At 62.8% G+C, this 19543-nt stretch overlaps 1 protein-coding gene across 2 annotated transcripts in view; it reads right to left on the bottom strand.

The window, feature by feature from the left end:
• LPCAT1 (lysophosphatidylcholine acyltransferase 1) overlaps positions 1 to 19543 on the bottom strand; it is a 39396-nt gene that overhangs the window by 7421 nt on the left and 12432 nt on the right. For both annotated transcript variants that reach the window (XM_047757741.1, XM_047758531.1), the window contains exons 2-9: positions 17716 to 17858; positions 11413 to 11627; positions 8342 to 8454; positions 7362 to 7422; positions 7037 to 7095; positions 5285 to 5319; positions 4328 to 4382; positions 2681 to 2763 (exon numbers count right to left, since the gene is read on the bottom strand). In XM_047757741.1, coding sequence (XP_047613697.1) covers positions 2681 to 2763; positions 4328 to 4382; positions 5285 to 5319; positions 7037 to 7095; positions 7362 to 7422; positions 8342 to 8454; positions 11413 to 11627; positions 17716 to 17858 — 764 coding nt within the window. The remainder of the gene's footprint in view (positions 1 to 2680; positions 2764 to 4327; positions 4383 to 5284; positions 5320 to 7036; positions 7096 to 7361; positions 7423 to 8341; positions 8455 to 11412; positions 11628 to 17715; positions 17859 to 19543) is intronic.

Below are 19543 nucleotides of genomic sequence, written 5' to 3' on the forward strand. Positions count from 1 at the left end.
GTGGGGCCCGCGTCACCTGTCTGCGTCGTCAGCGGCTCCTGCTTAGGAGTCAAGGCTTTGACCATGACGCCCAGCAAAACTCACGCTCGTTAAACATTGAGAGAAATGATGAGAACAAGGCGGTGTCCAGGGTGGAGGCGAAAGCCACGCAAAAGGGGCAGCTTCCCAAGAGCAGGAACCACCCCCTCGAGACGCGGGGGGCGTGGGGGAGGGGAGCCCTGGTGCCCTCAGGGCCGGGCCCCTGCCAGCACGTGGCCGCGAGGAGGAGCCCACAGCCGCAAGGAACCAGGTCCACAGCTGACCAGAGCGCCCTGGCTCGCGGGGGGCCGGCCGCCAGCTCTCAGGCCGGACATCCAGCGGCCACCCCCTGCCCCCCCTCCAGCCGGCGGCTTCCAGCGCTTCCAGCGCCAGCACCAGGCCCGGGAGAAGGGCACGGCCTCCCGTGGGGGAACCCGGCCGGGCTGGACGCAGGCACGTGCTGAGAACACAGGCAGAAACCCGCTTCCAAACTCTGGGGCTAAAGATGTTGCAATGGGAGGAGGGGGTGCTTTCCCTGAGCTGCTCACGCTGGTGAGCAGCAGAGCAGCCAATGTCCGGGGGGAGCAGGAGCGGCCGGGCAGCCCCCTCCCACCCTTGCCGGAGGGGGCCTCCTGTCTGTGTCTCTGAGAAGGGGGGTCTGGTGGCGCTGAGCAGGGCCCAGAGGGGGGTGGAGCGGCCGTGCGCAGGAGATGTGAACCCCGGACCCTCACTCTCACCCTGGTCTCCCCTGGCCCGGGACCTGTGGGGCGAGTCCCCCTGTGAACCCCCAAGCACAGCCCCCAACCCAAGAGCCACTAATAGGAGCCACAGGGCGGCCCTGCTCTGCACACAGGGGTGCACCTGAGGGCGGCGTTTAAAGACCACCCTGGGCGCTAAACATAAAGGCCGGAGAGCTGAACCCGAATTTCAATGACTGGGAACCCGGGGCGTCCCAGCCTGGCAGTCAGCCGGGTACCACGGTGGCCTCTGCCCCAGGAAACCAGCAGGCTTCGGGTGCCTCAAAGGTGACACAGCCCCGTCCGTCCCCTTCCTTCAGCTCCGCTCGTCTCTGCAGGGAGCCGGGCCGTGCCGTCAGCAGGTCAGAGCCCAGCCACCCGACTGCATCAGAGCCCATGGGAAAGAGACCCTCCTGACGCACGGGGGAGATGCGTTGTGCGCAGAAAACCGCCCCGTCACCGCAGGGCTCCTCTCATCTCCATGGTACAGTCGGCTCTGCGCACCCTCGGTTCCTCGACCCGGGGACCATTTCACAGAAGGGACTGGAGCGCCCGGGATTCTGGTCTCCGGGGGTCCTGGAACCGCCCCGTGGGTGCCCTGTCGCCATGGCAACGCTGCCCGCAGTCAGAGAGCCGGGAAAAGGCTGCCTTCGGCCTAAGCGCTCAGGACAGGCCACGTGGGGACAGGGGCAGACGCGCACCAGGAGGCTCAGACTATCCCACGGGGGCCCCAGCCCCTCCCAGGCACGCTCCTGGGTGGCGCCAAGGACCAGAGAGGTGACGACCCACCCCCACGTCTCTGGAGTTCAAGGGGCGCCCAACGGGTCATCTGACCTTTTCCACTGAGCAGACTGTGACGTCCTAAGGGTGTCCTCAGGGCGTTTACAACTTTACTTGGATATGAACTAAAACCCTGCCCTACCCTGTCACCCGTGACGCCGTGGGTACGTATCATGAGGTTGCTCAAGGGTGTTGTGTGCGCCCCGACCTCCCAAAAGCTGAGCGTCAAGTGCCTCCCAGATCCTGGCTGCTCAGTGTCCTGTGCGATTCGGAGAAGGGAGACAGAGTCCCGAGTGGGGAGCCCGAGGGGGGTGTGCTGCGGGGACTCGGCTCCCCCGGCCTAACCCTCCGGGGGCTTGTGGGCAGATGGAACACCTGGCTAAGTCAGGCCAGGCGCTGAGGTTAAACGCAGGATCTTGCTCGGTGTTGTGGAGAAGCAGGAAAGTGGGGCAGGCTGTGTGTGCAGAGAGGGGACGGAGCTTCCGCGGGAAGCTGTCATGCCCGTGCAGCAGCCCCCGCCAGCCCCCTGCAGCTGTGTGCACCCCCCGCCCCCGCCACGGTGACGCCGTCCAAGCACCCCTCCTGGGCCCTGCCTGGGGGTGGTGGAGGATGGGCGCGGAGGGGTGAAGGCGGCCGGGGTGGGGTGAGGTGCTGAGGCTGCCGCGACCTGGAACGAGCCGTGAGTGTGTGAAAAGGGAGGTGAGGGTGTGTCTAGCTGCACGCACGCTGTCACGTAAGCGACACGGGCTCCCTGTGGCACAAACACCACCGTCAGCAGGACGGACTTAAGGACCACAGAGGCCCACGCAGGTCGACGGCAGGCGCCGAGGAGGCGCCAGCCCAGAGCCCACAGTGTGTGCAGACCTGCTGCCCAGCTCCCTGGGGCGCCAGGGGACACAGCCCCGGCAGGGGCCGGTGCCAACGGGGCCGCTTGCCATTCGTAGACTTAAATGGCAATTAGCCCTCTTCCAAATGCTGAACAAGCTGGAAGGTCCTCTAACAAAACGAGGAGACAGAGCGTGCAGCCAGGCACACGGGCCGGTGCTCCGCTCGTCTCTCCGCCACGAGGCTCCTTCCAGCAGCACCGCAGCGCTGGGGACAAGAAGCTCGGGAAGCCAGGGGCACCGGGAAGGGCGCTCACTCACTGCGCCATCACCCGCCGCACGTTGCTGGCGTACAGGGCGGGGTCCTTCTTCTCCTCCTCCGACGGGCGGTACACGGGCAGGAACTGCACACAGAGAAGCCACGTCACCCGCGCGAGCACCACAGGCGCGGCCCCACCATCGCCCCCGCGGTGACCACTGTGAGCCCCAGTCAAGGCGTCTCAGCCCCTTCCATTTGAACCGTCGTTGGAGTTGTCACCCGTGCTCATACGTGCACACATGCGACAGCCCACGACCCGCCCCCGAGCCAGAGCACCGCGCTCACAACTTTACGCGGGGGCTTAGTCTTGAGACGCGAAACAGTCACGCGTGCGCGTCCGTCGGAGAGGCCACGTCCGTGCTGTGGATGTCACGTTACTCCACGCGGACGGCTGCTGTTAGCTTTTGGCATCTATGCCACACGGAGGTCACACGGACACGGTCCCGGGCATGTGTGTCTGTGTGCCTGACAGTGTTTTCAGCAAGTCCCACCCTCCCAGCGAGCCCCCCTCATAGAAAATGCAAAAGACCCGCCACTCGGGCCTCGCCCTTCCACCCAGACGTTCATGACCCCAAACCCCGTCGATCCTACGCTTAATTCCAGCCTCTTCCTACCGCCGCCTTGAAAAACAAGGCAAACGGCGCCAGTCCCCACGTTAGCGCCGGTGTCTTGCGGGGGCGACACGAGGAAAGCACTGAGAGGGGTGTCGTCCAGCCACGCAGCTTTTTCCACCCTTCCAGTTGGAAACCAGGTCGGAAATAGAGGCTCGCCCCTCCCGGCCCCCAGCAGACGAGCCACCTGAGATCTCCCCAGGCTCACGCCTGCCACTCTCGGACTGCGCCACGGCCCTTGCAGCGCAGGGCTTCATAATTAGGTGGCTTATGTTCTGCTGAAGGGCAAAACCTGGCCGAGAGCCGGGCTCATTCCTCAATTCAGTTTCCCTCTGCAGGATTTACTGGAAGGTGGCAAATGAAATGCTTTAAGTTGCCTAAAACTATCTTTCCTTGTCAGGTGTGGGGAGGCAGGCTGCCTCCCTCATTTAGAAAATAAACTCTGTGGCTCTGGAGTTAAACTGATGGGGCTGCAGGACCGTGAGCACACTTATTTGAGCAGAGAGGGTGGGCGCTGTGACTCAGGAGATGGGCTGGAAGCTGGGAGGCCGTCTGCCTGGTCTGACCGAGCAGCAAACAGGAGATGCCAGTATGATACACGCAGCCGTGTAATCCAGCAGCGCGGGACCAGGTCCAGTCCAGGCCGAAAGGGTCATTCAGCGTCTGGGTGCCCGCCTTATACTCCCTCAAGCTATGCTCGCCGTAATAAAGGAATGATGGGCTTAGCTTCCCGTTGATTTAAAAAAGTCCTATACGAGTGGATAGAGTCACACGGAGACACAGTCTGATGGAGGCAAAACCATTGGGAAGCAGCAGAAAGAGTGGGCAGGAAGCGAGATGACACAGGACTTTGTGCGGATTCCAGGATGACATCGTACACACGCGACATCACACCCAGAGACGCACATAGCCCCGCGTCCATGTAACACGCTTGCACAGACGTCAGGAGAACAGCGCGCAGCACGAGCCGGGGACCCACACGTGACACCCTCACGACACGGACAACGCGATGTCACATCTGCATGAGCTCAAACCAACCTCAATTTCCACTTGATTGTGAAACTGACACAGCGTGAGCCACAGGATCTTCAACCTTAAAAACGAACAGATGGACAGCACTGGTTAACGATTCGCAGCTCCTCTCAGTTCAAGGACTTCCAGCTCTGGGGTGAAGAGCCCAGATCCCGCTCCCCAGCAGAGGGCACTACTGAGCAGCTACTTCGCCTCCGGGAGGGACCTGCTGGATCTGAGCCTGGAAACGGCAAAGAGGGACGAGGCTGCTTTCCTCACCGGCTTATGGAACACCCGCCTGGCTGGCCTGAAAGCCACCACTCCATGTGTCCTCCAGCTCAGGAAACCTCGTTTCCCGGAGACCTGTCCCCGCCTGGCTGTCCCCGCAGTGCAGACTGGACAGGCCCCGCGTCATGCTGTGCCCACGCCTGGCCTCAATGCTCTGTAGGGCCCCCACTGCCACCACGTCCCTGCCAGCCCCAGGCCCAGGCCACCGGGACCCCGAAGGACCCCCTTCCCAGGCCTTCTGCAGCTTCCACCTGGCTCCTCGCCCCCCGCCCTCACCCTCGAGCCCGGCAACGTCACCCCTGCCACGCGGACACGCCGGGGCCCTGCGGGGGGGGGGGCTTTGCGTGGCCTCACACCCACCCCCCCGCCTCCAAGCACCAGCTCCCACGTGTGCCCTGCAGCCGAGCCGGAGGCGGGCCCCCTTCCTTGCCCAGGGTCGGCGGTGTGACACTGGCCCTGAGCCGGCAGACACGGGCAGGGAGAGGAGTGGTGTTACCTCCCTGCTGCGGCTAAAGACAATCCACCTGAGGCGCGGACTCCCCGGGGGAGAAGGGCCGGCCGCGCGGGGCTGACCCCAACTGTGGTCCTGTAGCAGCGGCCGCGCCTCAGCCCGTTTGCTACAGTCGGCGCGGCCGTCACGGCGGGGCCGCACCCTCCCAGAGGACAGGACGTCAAGGGGCACGGGGTCCGACTTACGCTCCGGGTCCTTGCCACGTCCACGTGATGGTGTCCTGGGGGCGACAAAGGGGCCAAGAGTCCGCTGGATGCCCCCCCCCACGCAGGGCCCCTGGAGAAGCTGTGTTCCTGCCGTCCACGTCCCCTCCAGGGAGAAGGGGCAGCTCACGGCTCCCGGGTCCCCCAGACACGCTCCCCTCTCCTCCCACAGCTCCGAGGTCGGCAATTCCAGTGTCCCCCCGTAGAGCCCAGTCCCTCCCGCTCCCTCCTGCAGGTGCCTGGGACAACCGCAGTCCGCACTCGGACCCTTCGGGGCATCCGTGCTCCCAGACGCGCCCTCAGCCTTGTCCCGCCTGTCCCCACGGGTGGTGAGGCCGTGCAGGGGCCTCCTTCCGACCTCACACCCCTGTGTCCGCAGAGGTCCGTGTGTGGACTCTGGGTCAGAGACAGGCTCTGGGGGCCAGTCCCGGGCGAGGGGCGGCAGGACAAAGCGCTGCGGGGACGTGTCTCCCCTGCCTGTGCGTGACCAGAGCCCCACGGGGGCACTGCAGACATGCCCCAGCCTCAGCCTCAGCCCTGCTCCACCTAGCTGAGGACACGTCCCAGGGTGACACAGGTCCTGCTTCTATTGAGAAACAGGTCCCCAGCCAGGGCGCCCTTCTCCTGCAGGCCTGACACCTACCCGCACCCCTCCTGGCTCCTGGAAACCCACCTGCCAGCGGGCCTCTGGCACGCAGCCCCCGGCACAGCCGCCCGTCCATGCCGCCAGAGGACACGTGACACAAACTGTGGGCAGGGGCAGGAGCCCGGTTTCCCTGACAACTGGGTGACACGCTCCCAGAAGAGTCTGGGGCCCTGCTTCGCACGTCAGTGGAGGAACTTACAGGGGCACAAGGTCACTGTGCCCCCCCCCCGACCCCTCGGGCCTGGCCCGGAAGTGGGCGGGCCCAAAGCCCCTTGTGCCCACAGATATCACAGCCATCTTGCCAGCAACTCCAGACCCCGGGCCGTGACCCGGGCGTTTCTCCCAGGCCAACATCAGGATGTGGCGGGCGGGGGGCTCCGTGTGAACACGTCGGCCTCGGGGCGCCACCGAGGGATGCTCATACACCTGCACCCAGGCAGGGCTGGGACCCGAGCCCGTGGGCCTCCCTCGGCCGAGGCCAGGCACACTTCAAGGTGGAAGACGCCCACCCAGAGAGGGTCACAGACATGGCGGCCCGGTCACAGCCCCACGGGGCCCAGAACCTTCCGAGGCCCCGTCCAGGCCCCACTGCCTGTGAGCTGAGCGTCAGCGGCGCTCCTCCACACGGGTGGGGTCAAGGGAGGTGGGGGGGTGACCCCCAGCCCCCGCTGCCTCCATCCTTTGAGACGTAGAGAGATGCTTGGCTCTAAGATGCCCAGGAGGAGTTGCCGCCAAGCACAGCAGGTGAAGGCTCTGCCGTTGTCTCTGCAGTGGCTCGGGTGGCAGCTGCAGCTTGGATTTGAAAACCTCCCTGTGCCATGGGCGTGGCCGAAAAAAGTCACCGATTTTAAAAAAATGGTCTGGAGTGTGACCTGGGCAGCGAGAGGCTGAGGACACAGTGGGGGGGGCGGGGCGGGTGTCTCAGGTCAACAGGTCAGGATCAAGGAAGGGCCACCCTTGGGACCCATGAAAGCAGGACTGAGGAACGTTCTGGAACACGGGGTTGTTGGAGACAGGTGCACGGGCGCCCGGTGGGGCTGTGACTCCTGGGTCACTGGCCTGGACACCACGCCCAGGAGCACACTCACCAGCGAGTTCGGGTACCGCAGAACCACGGGCTGCACGGGCACTCCCGGGATAAAGGCACCTGGGAAGGAAGGTCACTGTCTTACTTCCGCGGCCGCGAGTCCGCTGCCCGCGCTGCGGGGGTGGCTCTCAGGGTAGAGTGGGCTCCGCCAGGCCTTCCTGGTCACCGTCATTCGGTGCGGGAAGGTCCCCTCAACCTGTGCCAGCCACGGCCGCTCCAGGGTGGCAGCAAACAGAGGAGAGCGTCTCCCGGCGGAGGCCCTGGGCAGGGAGGGCGGGTCTCCCTGACTTTCTTGAGAAGAAGAAACCACTGGGAAAAGTACATACCAGGCTTGAAGGTGATGAGGCAGGTCCTGTTGGTACACGTGCCTTCTGGAAAAATCATTATCTTAAAGTGAAAAAAAAAAAAAAAGATCAGCACCAAAGGGACGCAGTGTCGCGCTCCCGGGCGCAGCTCCACCCCATTCAGCTGAGGGACGTCCGATGCATGTGGCAGCAGTCATTAATTTCCTATCTTCTGGTTTGACTAAGTTCTGGAAGCAACACGGGGACACCGACAGCATGTGCCTTTTGGACGTGGGGACAGGTGGCCGTGGCGCCTGCCCCACAAGCATGGAGCGGCGGTTACCCACTCTCGTGCGAGCAGCCGCCCGGGGACCCTGGAAGCCGCAGCTCCCCACCCCCCGAGGGCAGCCCACCCGCTGGCCGGGTGCCACAACCAGGACTTCAATGCTTTCCGAGCAGCCAGAACCCAGGGAGTCCTGTGGGATGTCCAGCCTCTCAACGTTGGCTCCATCGAACGGAGAAAAGATTCAGCCTGGGTCAGATGCTGACACGGGCCGGGGCCCCAGCGTCACAGCCTGCGACAGCCTTCCTGAGGTCCCGAGGGAGCTGGACACGAGCTGGGCAAGCAAGCTCAGCCTAGGACTTTCAGGAGCGGGTGGTCCAGCCTGCAGACTCACACGATTCTTTTGCTTCCCCCTTTGCTTTTTAGGGCCGCACCCAGGGGCACATGGAAGTTCCCAACTAGGGGTCGAATTGGAGCTGCAGCTGCCAGCCTATGCCACAGCCACCGAAATGCCAGATCTGAGCCACATCTGAGACCTACAACACAGCTCAGGGCAACACTGGATCCTTAACCCACCGAGCAAGGCCAGGGATTGAACCCGCATCCTCATGGAGACTAGCTGGGTTCGTTGCTGCTGAGCCACAGTGTGAATTCCTGGTCCTCGTGTTTCTTTTCCCTTCCCATCCCTGAATTCACATCACTTGGAATAATCTGCTCAAGACGCAGGCGGGGCGCGTACCTGAGGCCACCTCCCGCCGGACTGCGCCCGTCTCTTGATCTCCTCCACTGTCTTCCTGCGGGAATCCTGGTCGGACCGGGACACGAACACTGGCCGGATGTACTTTATCAGCGCTGGAAGAGAGGGGGTGCACTCATTTGGGGAAGGGCCGATGGGGGGCTGCCATGGCGCCCGGTGAGAGGTCGGCCCCACAGGTGCCCCGAGGGCTGTGCCACAGGGAGAACTGCGGGCGCCGTCAGGGTAAGATGACGTCTCACGGCACGGGGTGGCCCTGATTGGTGGCTGGTATCCTCGTAAGGACGGCAGGAGAGCTGGCCACGTGATGACAGAGGCGAGGACAGAGGGATGTGGCCGCAGCCACAGGGGCCACGAAGGAGAGCTGGGACCACGGAGCACGGGGGGGCCGGGGTGGACCCTCCTGCCGACACCTTGATTTGGGGCTCCTGGCCCCCGGGACAGTGAGAAAATACACGATTCTACTGTTTTCAGCTGCCTGGTCTGCGGTGCTTTGTCACAGCTGCCCCAGGACACTCAGAGCCCACTCTCAGCATCGCACACACAGCCCTCCCACAGGAGCGGCGGTCAGGGCTCTGGCAGCGACGACCAGCACGCCTGTCCTTCGAACACGGATTTAAAGGTGGGAAGACACTTCTTGGGAAACTGAGCCAAAGGCAGGCAGAGACCTCGGCAGCCAGTCACCCCCCGGCTCGTGAGGCTGTGTCCCCACCGCTCTGCCTGGGGCCACTCCTCCCTGGGCCCGAGACGAGCTTCCAGCTTCTTTGCTGAGCATTTTTGCTACTTGTGAGGAGTCGTACTTCACGACTTTTATTTCCTGGAGGTTTTCCAAAGAGCAAAGAGAAAACACATTAAAAACGAATAAACTTCTATCTAGTTGAGTCCACGGGAAAATCTGCGTGGACCTCGGATATGCTTGCCTGCGTCTCCAAACACTGTGCTTTTTCACCAAATCGCAAATCTTTCATCCTTCCTCAGTGATTATTCCTAATGCTGCTGAAACGACCACGGGGAGGGGGGGAGGTTTGGTGGAATCGCCCAGAAGGACCAGGCGACAGAGAACGAAGTCTCTCGGGCTCGTGGCGGCGGCTTCACCCCGGGTGTGTGTCGCCACCCTCCCCCCAGCCCCCTGAGGGCGCGGAGGAAGGAAGCTGCACCCCTGGCAGGGGGTGGGTTTCCCGCTCAGAGCTGGAAGCTTCCCTCCTCTGTCTATACGGCAAGGAGAGGCAAGCCGGTGGGGAGGCCTTCAGGGTTCCCGGACGCACTGGAGGCCAAAGGCGGGGAAAGCGAGGGCTCTCTGCAGGTGGGACGAGGCGGCGCCCAGGCCGCGCGTCTCTGGGGAACCCTGCCCGGTTCCCGCCCTGGGGAACCCCACGCTTCTGAGGACAGACAGGAAGCTCGGCCTCTGTCCCTCGAGCTGTGAGTGCAGCAAGAGCCCGACGCCTGCTCTGCTGAGCGGCCGCTTGGCGGCCCTGTCGTCGAGCCATTTGAAGCCGTTTGTAAACACACAGGGGTCTGTACAAAACACCGGAAGAACTAGGTGATGCAAAAATGGAACCAGTTACCCAGCTGGTCCCTCGCCGGCACCTACAAACCTCAACATGAAAATCCCCTGAATATTTTCAACATTCGTCTCCTCTCAAAGCCGGGGCTTTCCAAGGACCCAAAGGATCACGATTTATGGACACGAGGGACCACAGGGGAGGGCTGGGCTCACCGGGGGGCTCCGTCCTCGGGTCAGGGTTCCACAGCAGGGTTAGGGTTAGGGTTAGGGTTAGGGTTAGGGTTAGGGCCAGGCTCGCGGCCCAGGCTCGCGGACAGCAGGGAGCACGTCCGCCTCTGCCCAGCGTGTTCCAACACACCTCTGCTTTGGGAGGTGGAGAGGCTGGGGTGGGCGGCACGGCAGGGCCCAAAGGGCGCCCACCACGGCCGGCTGAAGGGCGCCCACCAGGGCCGGCCGCTGGGCCCTGGACGGCATTTTCACCTGCAGAGTGAGCGGGCCCAGGACTCTTACCGACCCCACAGCAAAGGCGCAGGGGGCCCTGCTGGCTCCCAGGTGTGTCCACATCCTAAGCCAGGACCTTATTTGAAATACAGGGTCTTTCCAGATGGATTCACTTAAGGATTTAGAAGACGAGCTCGCCCTGAACTGTCCAGTGACACGTGTCCTTACAAGACACAGCAAAGAGACAGACATGCATCCAAGGACAGGTGTCCTTGCAAAAGACGCACAGAGGAGAGATGGACACGCGTGGAGGAAGCCACACGAGGATGGAGGCAGAGACGGAGAAGACGCGGCCAGGAGCCCGGGACCCCCTGGGGCCGCGGCAGCCGGAGGAGGCAGGCAGCACCCTCCCCGGGCGCCCCCAGAGGGAGGGTGGCCCTGGGACGCCCCGGTGGTGGGCCCTGTGCGGTGAGAGGGTGATTTCCTGTGGTTTCACGCCCCCGGCGTTGGTGATCTGACACGTGGCCCCGGGACACACAGACACCGGGTTTATGGCACAGTAACTAAGGTACCGGGACAGGTAGGAGCCCTTCCCAACTTCCAGAACCTCTGTGTGATGGACCAAGCAGTGCACTGTTGCGAGGATTTGAAAAAGCACTTCCACACCTTCTGGTTGAGGGCACTCGGGTGCTTATAAAAAATACAACCCCCAAAAGCATCACACAAGACATCACAAAGAAGCAGGGACGCAAGGCCATGTGTCTGCTTCATGCGGGTGCCCGTGACCGGTGTGGACACGGGCTGTGCGGCCACAGTGACCTGCACCAACAGTGGGGGTTTCACTCCCAGCGGGATGGAGGGGCACTCACTCTTAGGGTGGGGGGGGCACTCACTCCCAGCAGGATGGGGGGGCACTTACTCTCAGGATGGGGGGGGCACTCACTCCCAGCAGGATGGGGGGGCACTCACTCTCAGGGTGGGGGGGCACTCACCCTTAGGGTGGGGGGGCACTCACTCTCAGGGTGGGGGGGCACTCACTCTTAGGGTGGGGGGGGCACTCACTCTCAGGGTGGGGGGGCACTCACTCCCAGCAGGATGGGGGGGCACTCACTTCCCCATATCGGGATGTCTCTGCTCTCCGCCTTCATCACGATGGAGGACATCGTCATGGTGACAGGGATGGCGTCGAAGTAGGAGGAGTGCGGCGCCAGCGTGAGGATGGTGGCCTCAGCGGGCAGGGCCTGCCGCCCCTTCACGGCCACTCGGTGGAAGCCGCCGGCGAACCACATGGCACGCATGATGGCCTTGAGCAGCAAGTCCACGACCCTGCGACAGAAGTGCGGCCGTCAGACTGGGGCCCGGAGGACACACAGCCACCCCAGCCCCATCACGGGCAACACGGCCCCCGGGATGCCGAGGCCGGGGCTCAGGGTGGGCACCCGCCCGGTCCCCTAGGGCACAGCCCAGGCCAACCAGCCCTGCCACCGCTATCAGTGAAACAAGGAGGGATGGGCCAGGGGCTGGGCGTTCTTTCCTCCGACTGTTGAAACTGTGCGGCAGGAGGGCAGCGTCACGCCGTCGTCCAATAAAACAGAAGCCGCCTCTGCCACGTTACTGGCTGCAGGGGACAGCACGCCCCCCCGAGGGTAAAGAACAAGGCCCAGGGGCCAAGTGGGAGACACAGACACACCAAGTGACCTGTCAGCATCCTGCGGACAGAAGCTTCCAATGAAAAAAATCGGTAACACCCAAAACGCACACCCTCAGCCCGAGCTGAGCGCGGCCCCCAACCCCACACCCTACAAGCGGCCTCGGGCTGCAGACGGTCTAGAAGCAAACCTTCTCTGGCTGGCATCATTGTTTCTTTTTTCTTCTCTGGCCGCCCTGTGGCATATGCAAGTTCCTGGGCCAGGGATCAGATCCGAGCCGCAGCTGCGACCTACACCACAGCTGTGGCAATGCCGGATCCTTAACCCACTGTGCCGGGCTGGGGCTTGAGCCTGTGACCCAGCGCTCCACAGAGGCCAGCAATCCCCCTGTGCCACAGGGGGAACTGCTCCGGATGAAATTAGATGGACAATACATTTGGAAAACAAAGTAAAAATCAGACCGAAGTAAATGAATTTGTTTCCTATTTATTTTTTTCAGCACGAGAATTTAAGCACGTCAACGGACACATGCCCTTTCGCGGACCCTCTGATGCCTACAAACCAGATCGATGTTCCCGTCCCTTGAAACCACGGTGAGCGATGCCCAGTGGGCAAGGAACCACAGACCACGGGCCAGAGTCCACGGGAGATGGGCCACCTTCAGGAGGAGCCCCGTCTTGCTGGACAGCTGTGCTGCGTGGGTGACCCGCCCGTGTGAAGTTCACTGCAGGGGAGCAGGAGCCTAAGCCGTCACTGGACCGACTTCCCGAGGGGCTTAGGAACCCGCGGGGGAGTTTTGAGGATGAGGCCCACGGATCTGCGCTGGTCTCTGGACGGCAGAGCCCCTGGGGCCACCCTCACACCACCTCATCTGGCTGTGCAGGAGGCTGAGGCCACACTGGCCTCGCCTGGGCTGGGCGACGGCACGGGCACAGACTGCACCTGTTCTCCTGCTCACTTTAAACACACTTCTCTGCAGGCAGCTTATTTTTCCCCAGTAAAATCATTTACAAAAATGTCCACTGATGCACAAGGAGAAAAAATTCAGGCTGCGGGGAGGCTGCAGTGGGAGCGGTGATGCCCCGGAGAGGTGGCAGGTGTGCAGGCGGGAGCAGGAGAGCTGGCGGGAGGGGCAAATCCCGCCACCACCCTCCGGCCAAAAGGTCGCGGTGTAAGCGACAGCCCCGGGCTGGGACGGAGAACCCAAATCTGACAATTCTCGAAGGTCTCAGAGGAATTCCACCACCCCAAACTGCCCTGGCGGGGGGCACCCTTGCTCGGGCGGGGGGGGGGTGCCGGCCTCGCTTCCTGCCCAGCGCCGCCCTCCCCGCGGTGAGAGTACCGGAGGCACGGGAGGCACCAGGGCTTTTTCGGGGGTGGGGGGCTCGGGAGGCAGATCTGTGAGCACGAGGGCAGGGCGCGCACCCCCAGGGGCCACGCAGGTGCACACCTCCGACGCGGGCGGTGGGTGAAGCAGCTGGGCGACGGAGAAGCAGAGGGGACCCCAGAGCCGGCATCAGAAGAGCCGAGTTGACACCCACCCGCGTCGGATCGCACAGCACGGGACAGTGGGGCGCTCTGCCAGGGTCCGAGGCCAAGAAAACTGTCTCGGAAACGGAACGTCACGCAGAAAAGCCAGTGCCCTAGAAAGGCTGGAAACGGGGAGGGGGGAACCTTCCAGAACAAGCAGGGGGAAAGACAGAACTATCAGCGGTGAGGACGACAGCTTCTCAGAGTCGAAGGAAGACCCAGACAGACCTTCAGCACCACGTCGAAGTGCTGAATTGAAAGAATGCATTTTTGAAAAAAGACTCGTAGAATGTCCTGAGAATCTGACAAATCTCCAAAGACAGAGAAGATTCTAAAATGTCCCAGAGAGGAGCCAACGGGCCTCCAGGGTGAACATGGCTGGTGCCGCGGCCCAGAGAACAGCACCCGCCAGGCTCTGAGGACGTGTGATCCGGAACCCACAATTCTAGACCCAACTGCCCACCAACACGGGGGAACAAGGCATTTTCCGACACAAAGTGTGTTTGAGTTCCTTCTGCACGTCTTCTTCCCGAGAGGAGAACCTGACGCTCCAGAAAATCCTGGACAAAACCACAAAAAACACAAAGAAAAAGAAAACAGACCCGGAAAATGCAGGTCGGGCCCCAGAGGGCAGCAGAGGATGGCAGCCCAGACCCGGCCACGCGGGGGTCCAGCCCCGGGACCCTCAAGGGAGGCCAAGTCCCAGGTGGCGGCCACGTGATCCCGGGGGCAGGGAATTTTGAGGCTACGGCTCAGGGCTCATCATGCGTTGGCTGACAGGCCAATTAAATCTGAAATTCTGTAACATGGAAAAAAAAGCAGCAGAGTTCAGACACAAAGCAGGAGCATGTGCTGGGGACTCGGAGAGACGGTGGCGTGCGCAGACGACAGGCCCGGAGCTCGCAGCTCCCTCCACAGGGTCACGGAGCCTCGGGAAGAGGGGCTGCAGGCCTGCCCTCCGCCGCCCGCCCTGCTGTGCCCAGTGCACCTCGACTCCAGAGAAGGAAAGGAGCAGAAGCAAACTCTACCGTCCACCCAGTGCACCCAGTGCCCGCTGCCAGCTCGGCATTGGCAGAGGGTAACCAGAGAAGCCGGCAGAGAGCCCTGCCCTCCTGGGGCTTGCCCGCTAGCAGGGGAACAAGCATTTTAAAAAATTAGCATGATGGGAGTTCCAGCTGTGGCAAGTGCGTCAAGGATCCAGCGCTGCCACAGCTATGGCTCGGATTTGATCCCTGGCCTGGGGACTTCCACATGCCCCGGGAGAGGCCGAAAGAGAAAAATCAGTGAGTTAATGGAGAAAGCTAGAGAGACGTGTCGGCTGTGAAACAGAAAAGCAGGAAGGAGAGCAAAGGAGGGTCGGGTCGGAGGAGGAGCAGCAGCAGCGGGCGTGCGCAGGGAGGGGCGGCCTGCAAAGGTCCGGGGTGGGGGGGAGGGGGCACGCCCGGGGCTGGAGAGGGCGGAGGGAGGTGGCGGTGGCATCGGGAAGGCCCTGCTCTGATCCCCGTGAGGACCCCCGGCTGCCGGCTGGCCATGGAGCAGGGGAGCAGGTGACAGGCTGTCCTGGGGCCCCGGGTCCGCGATGTTGGCGGGGGGACTAGTGCCTTCTGAGGGCAGGTATGGATGGGGAGTGAGAGGGGCCAGGGGCCCAGGTGGAACCTGGAAGGAGGGCACAGCCGCCCTGGGCAGGGCTGGGGCTGGAACAGCGGGGAGCCCGGAGGCCGGTATGGGGGTGCTGAGCCTGAGCTCGCCTGGACAGCTGAGTTCTGGGGCTCAGGCTGGAGGACAGCCATCGGCTTGTGGAGGGTCCGCTGGAGGTCCCAGGGTGGGTTCTGATCCCACTGGACAGTGTCTTTACGGGGGCGGCGGGGGGGGGGCTGGCCTTCGAGGTTGTGGCACCTGCAGCCAGGCACATGCTCACGGAGGCTGTGGCTGCTGAACCTGCTCTGCCGCCTCCAGCCTCTCAATGGGGAGAATTTAGGCAGCCAGCTGACCCTCCTAAACCATGAGGCGGCCCAGAGGCAGTGTCTCCCACCTGCCTGGCTCTGGAGTCGGCCTGCTGATCGGGCTCTCTAAGAAGAGTCTGTGGTTTTTCAACACTCTGTGTTTTGAAACATGAAATGTCTTTTGTGAAACTGAGTCATTCTTCCTTCCACTGAGAGCCTGTGATTTTATTTTAGCAAGTTTGAATGACACTCACTACATTCAGCAGAAAATCCTCCCCAATCAAGCAGGAATCTACTCAGAACCACAGAGCTGTGTGCAGCGCGAGACACGTCACCTCCGGAGCTGGCGACACGGCGAGCCCGCGGCACGAGTGCCCAAAGCGCTGAGTCCTGCTGCTGCAAACCTGCTTCCTGCTGAGCCTGAGTCCCAGCCAGCGGCTCCTGTCACCGCTTGGAGGAGCCCAGCGTCAGGTTTGCTCTGGTGTCCCCGGAGCCCAAGGCTGGGCACCGAGCTGGCCATCAATAGTGCCACGCGGAGACCTCGGCGGTGCCCGACACGTACACGCGTGCACACGCACACGCCCGCAGACACAGACACCGAGACACATGCACACACACACTCCGAATGAGGCCCGATCCCTGTGGACATGAACACCCAGAGCTCCCGGGAAACCTGACCCCGCGTCTCCCCGCGTGGGGCACGTCACGCGTGTGCATCACACACGTGCACACACACGGGGCGTCTGTGGGAATCAAGTTTGCTGAGGCCCATTTATCCGCAGACGAGAACAGTTCGTCGTCCCAGACAAGAAAAGCCCCAGGGAGTCCGCACGGGAGCAGCGGGAAGAGGCCCGGGTCACCTGCTGTGGCGGCGGGGGGGGGGGGCGGCGGAGGGGGAGCAGAGGAGCCGGGAGCAAAGACCCGCTCGTCCAATCCCTTGTAACCTGTCAAACCACAACATCTTTGCTTTGTAGCTACGGGTTCTCAACCTGGAGAAACCCAACTTGTGACTCCCGTTGGTCTGGATTTATTCTGCTTGACTCTACTTGACAGCGCATTCCTATTTCCCGTTAAAACAAAAAAGACGCTCAAGGCAAAGCTTAATTCCTGGGAGCAGTAGGTCCAGGCCTCTGGCCCGTCCTCGCCCGTTCTCTCCCTCTCTGACCCACTCACTCATTCACCAGGGAGAGGCTTTCCTGCCCGCGGGCCAGGCTCTGTGCTGGGGCACGGGGACGCCTCCAGGCTTCCAGGAGGAGAGACCGTGGTTCCGGAACTGGGGACAGTCTGAGGACGTGGGGGGACGTGAGGAGGGGTGGCGGGTCCCCAGGCCCGGCTGCGCCTCGGTTGCTGAACCTTAACCAGCCGTCCCTGCCCTGCATGTACCCGCTGTTGGGACCGCGACAGATGCCTGCTGCTGCAGCATCTCAGGGCATCAACATCCGGCGGCTCAGACAGGGGGACAGGAGGAGGAGCCCTCGAAGGGCTGGGGAGCAGGGGTTCAGGCTCCTGGCCTGTGGCCTCTGCACAGGAGCGGCCTGGGAGGCAGCCGTGTGAACAGGGCTGCAGCCAGTGACACCTCAGCTGCAAACACAGCTTTGGCCGTGGGCCTGGCCGACCCCTCACCACACTAGTGAGGCTTCTGTCCTAAATCGGCCACCAAGGGAGCGCCTAAGTTAGTTCTTTAGCTCAGACCAAGTGCTGTTAGTAACAGAAACGAACCCAACTAGGAACCATGAGGCTGCGGGTTCGATCCCTGGCCTTGCTCAGTGGGTTGAGGATCCGGCGTTGCCGTGAGCTGTGGTGTAGGTTGCAGATGCGGCTCGGATCCTGAGTTGCTGTGGCTGTGGTGCAGGCCAGCGGCTGTAGCTGATTCAACCCCTAGCCTGGGAACCTCCACAGGCCGTGAGTGTGGCCCTCAAAAAGGACAAAAAACCCCACCTAATCTAGCTATTTAGATAAACAAGAAAAAGCTGCGATTTATTCCTTTTTTGAGGTCCCGCTGGACCTCGAGTCAAGATACATGCCACGTTCGCTGTGTAAAAGCCTCAGCATGTTTCGGCTCTGAGCTGGGAGGGGGCGCGCACCCTGCAGAGACCAGCGCTGGGCACAGGGCAGCGAGGGCACCTCCGTGCTCAGGCCACGGCCAAGAGCTGGCAGAGCCCTGGAAGCAGGACGGTGGCAGGTGCAGCAGGAGGGGCGGCCCTGTGCCCGGGGCAGGAAGGAGGACAGGTCCACGGAGAAATGGGCCTGAGGACCCCCGCCCCCCTCAGAGCCCGCAGACAAGTGACTTACTTCCGCCACAAGGCCAGGGGCTGCTCCGGTTCCCTCTCGGCGGATCCCAGCGAAGCCACGAGCGCCAAGGGCCAGGCGAGCAGCATCATGAAGGCGGCGAACAGCAGCCGGGCGGGGAAGAGCGTGAGCGTCATGACGGCGACCTGGGGAGACAGGGCGACAGGGCGGGTCACCCGGAGGTCCCGGCCTCTGGGCTCCTGGGCACGGCGGCCCCCCCTTCTCCTCCCTCTCCAGACACCCTGGGGGACGGCCTGGGATGGGGGGCTCTCTCCCGGCGGTCGAGCCCCCGAGCCCCCTCTCCAGGCCCTGCTCCTCTCAGCAGCCCTGGAAGTTCCCCCCCCCCCGCCCCCGATGCTTTCTAGGCTCAGGGCTGCAGTCTGCAGTCCGGGAAGCAGTGAGGCGGTGGGCACAGAGCTGGCAGGACTGGGTCTGCACCACAACGACGACGGGGGTGGGGATTCGGGGACTTTCCAGTCCCAGGACAGAGCCCAGCAGGGAGGGCGGGGAGGACGCGGGGAAGGCGGGCTTGGGCTCCATGGGGAGGGGGGCCCTGCGGAGATGGGGGGGGTGGTGGCTGCAAAGACGGGTTCAGCAGAGTGGCCGGGTGGACGGGCAGCTGTGCATAAGGGGCCAGAACTTCTGGGCACAAAGCGACAGGCAGGTGTGCCATGAGGGAGGCTCAGGAATGGCGCTTTGTGATGAACTTGATCTTGGGGGCAGTGAGAAGATGGGCGGCGGAGGGATGGCAAGACTCAGAGCCTTACGACCAGCAGAGGAGGAGCTTGAAGCTCTGCAAGAAAACCCATGAGAAATATGTAGGTTTGGGAGTTCCCGTTGTGGCTCAGTAGGTTAAGAGCCTGACTAGCATCCATGAGGATGTGGGTTCGATCCCTGGCTTCACTCAGCAGGTTAAGGATCTGGCGTTGCTGGGAGCTTTGGTATAGGTCACAGATGCGGCTCGGATCTGGTGTGGCTGTGGCTGTGGTGTAGGCCAGTAGCTGCTGCTCCGATTCGACCCCTAGCCTGGGACTTTCCGTATGTTGCGGGTGAGGCCCTGCAAAGAAAAAAAGAAGAATTACGTAGGTTTGGCGCACAGGAAGACAGAAAAGACAACAAGAGCTCCAGGTCCTCAGTGCCAAGGCCAAGCTGCCCCCCACCCCCCACCCCGCCTCTGCCACCTGCAGACTCTTGGGTGCTCCGAGATTCCCCATCGAGGCCAGCAGCACCCGACAGGAACACTCGGGGCCACGTGGGCAGTTCCACCTTTTCTAGCAACCATGTTTAAAACCACAAGGGAACAGGGTTACCTCAACAGGCAGGTTGTGTAACCCAACAAACTGGAAACGCCATCGGCTCAGCACGTGCTGGGCACATAAGTGCGGGGAGGCCTTCCGCGGCCATCACGTCGAGGAAACCCCGCGTGCTCTGTGCCCCGGCACGGTGACCACGGTGGTTTTCACGGCCTCTCCCTTCCCCTCCTTTCAGGGCTGGGTTTCAGCACAAGGAGGAGGAGAGCAGCGACACCAGATCCGCTGTGGCGACGCTTCCTGCTAAACAGGGCGGGGTCCCCTCCAGGTGGTCAGGGAACATGCCTCCCACCCCTGGTTTTGTCAGGGTGTTCTTTGGGGTCAACACGATGGGGCTGAAGGTCACCCTACACCCTCCCTGCATCCTGCGGGATACTCAGGAGCTGTCGTCCTGCCCACGGATGCACTGCAGGCAGGCACGGCTCTCCTGGTGTCACAACCTCGTCCCAGGGCTGGGAAGCCCCCAGCACGATGTCTCTTTCCAGGACTCGTGGGTTTGTCTGCGAACACGTGTCTGCGTC

The sequence above is a fragment of the Phacochoerus africanus genome, chromosome 1 (assembly GCF_016906955.1).
Source record: "Phacochoerus africanus isolate WHEZ1 chromosome 1, ROS_Pafr_v1, whole genome shotgun sequence".
Classification (NCBI taxonomy): Eukaryota; Metazoa; Chordata; class Mammalia; order Artiodactyla; family Suidae; genus Phacochoerus; species Phacochoerus africanus.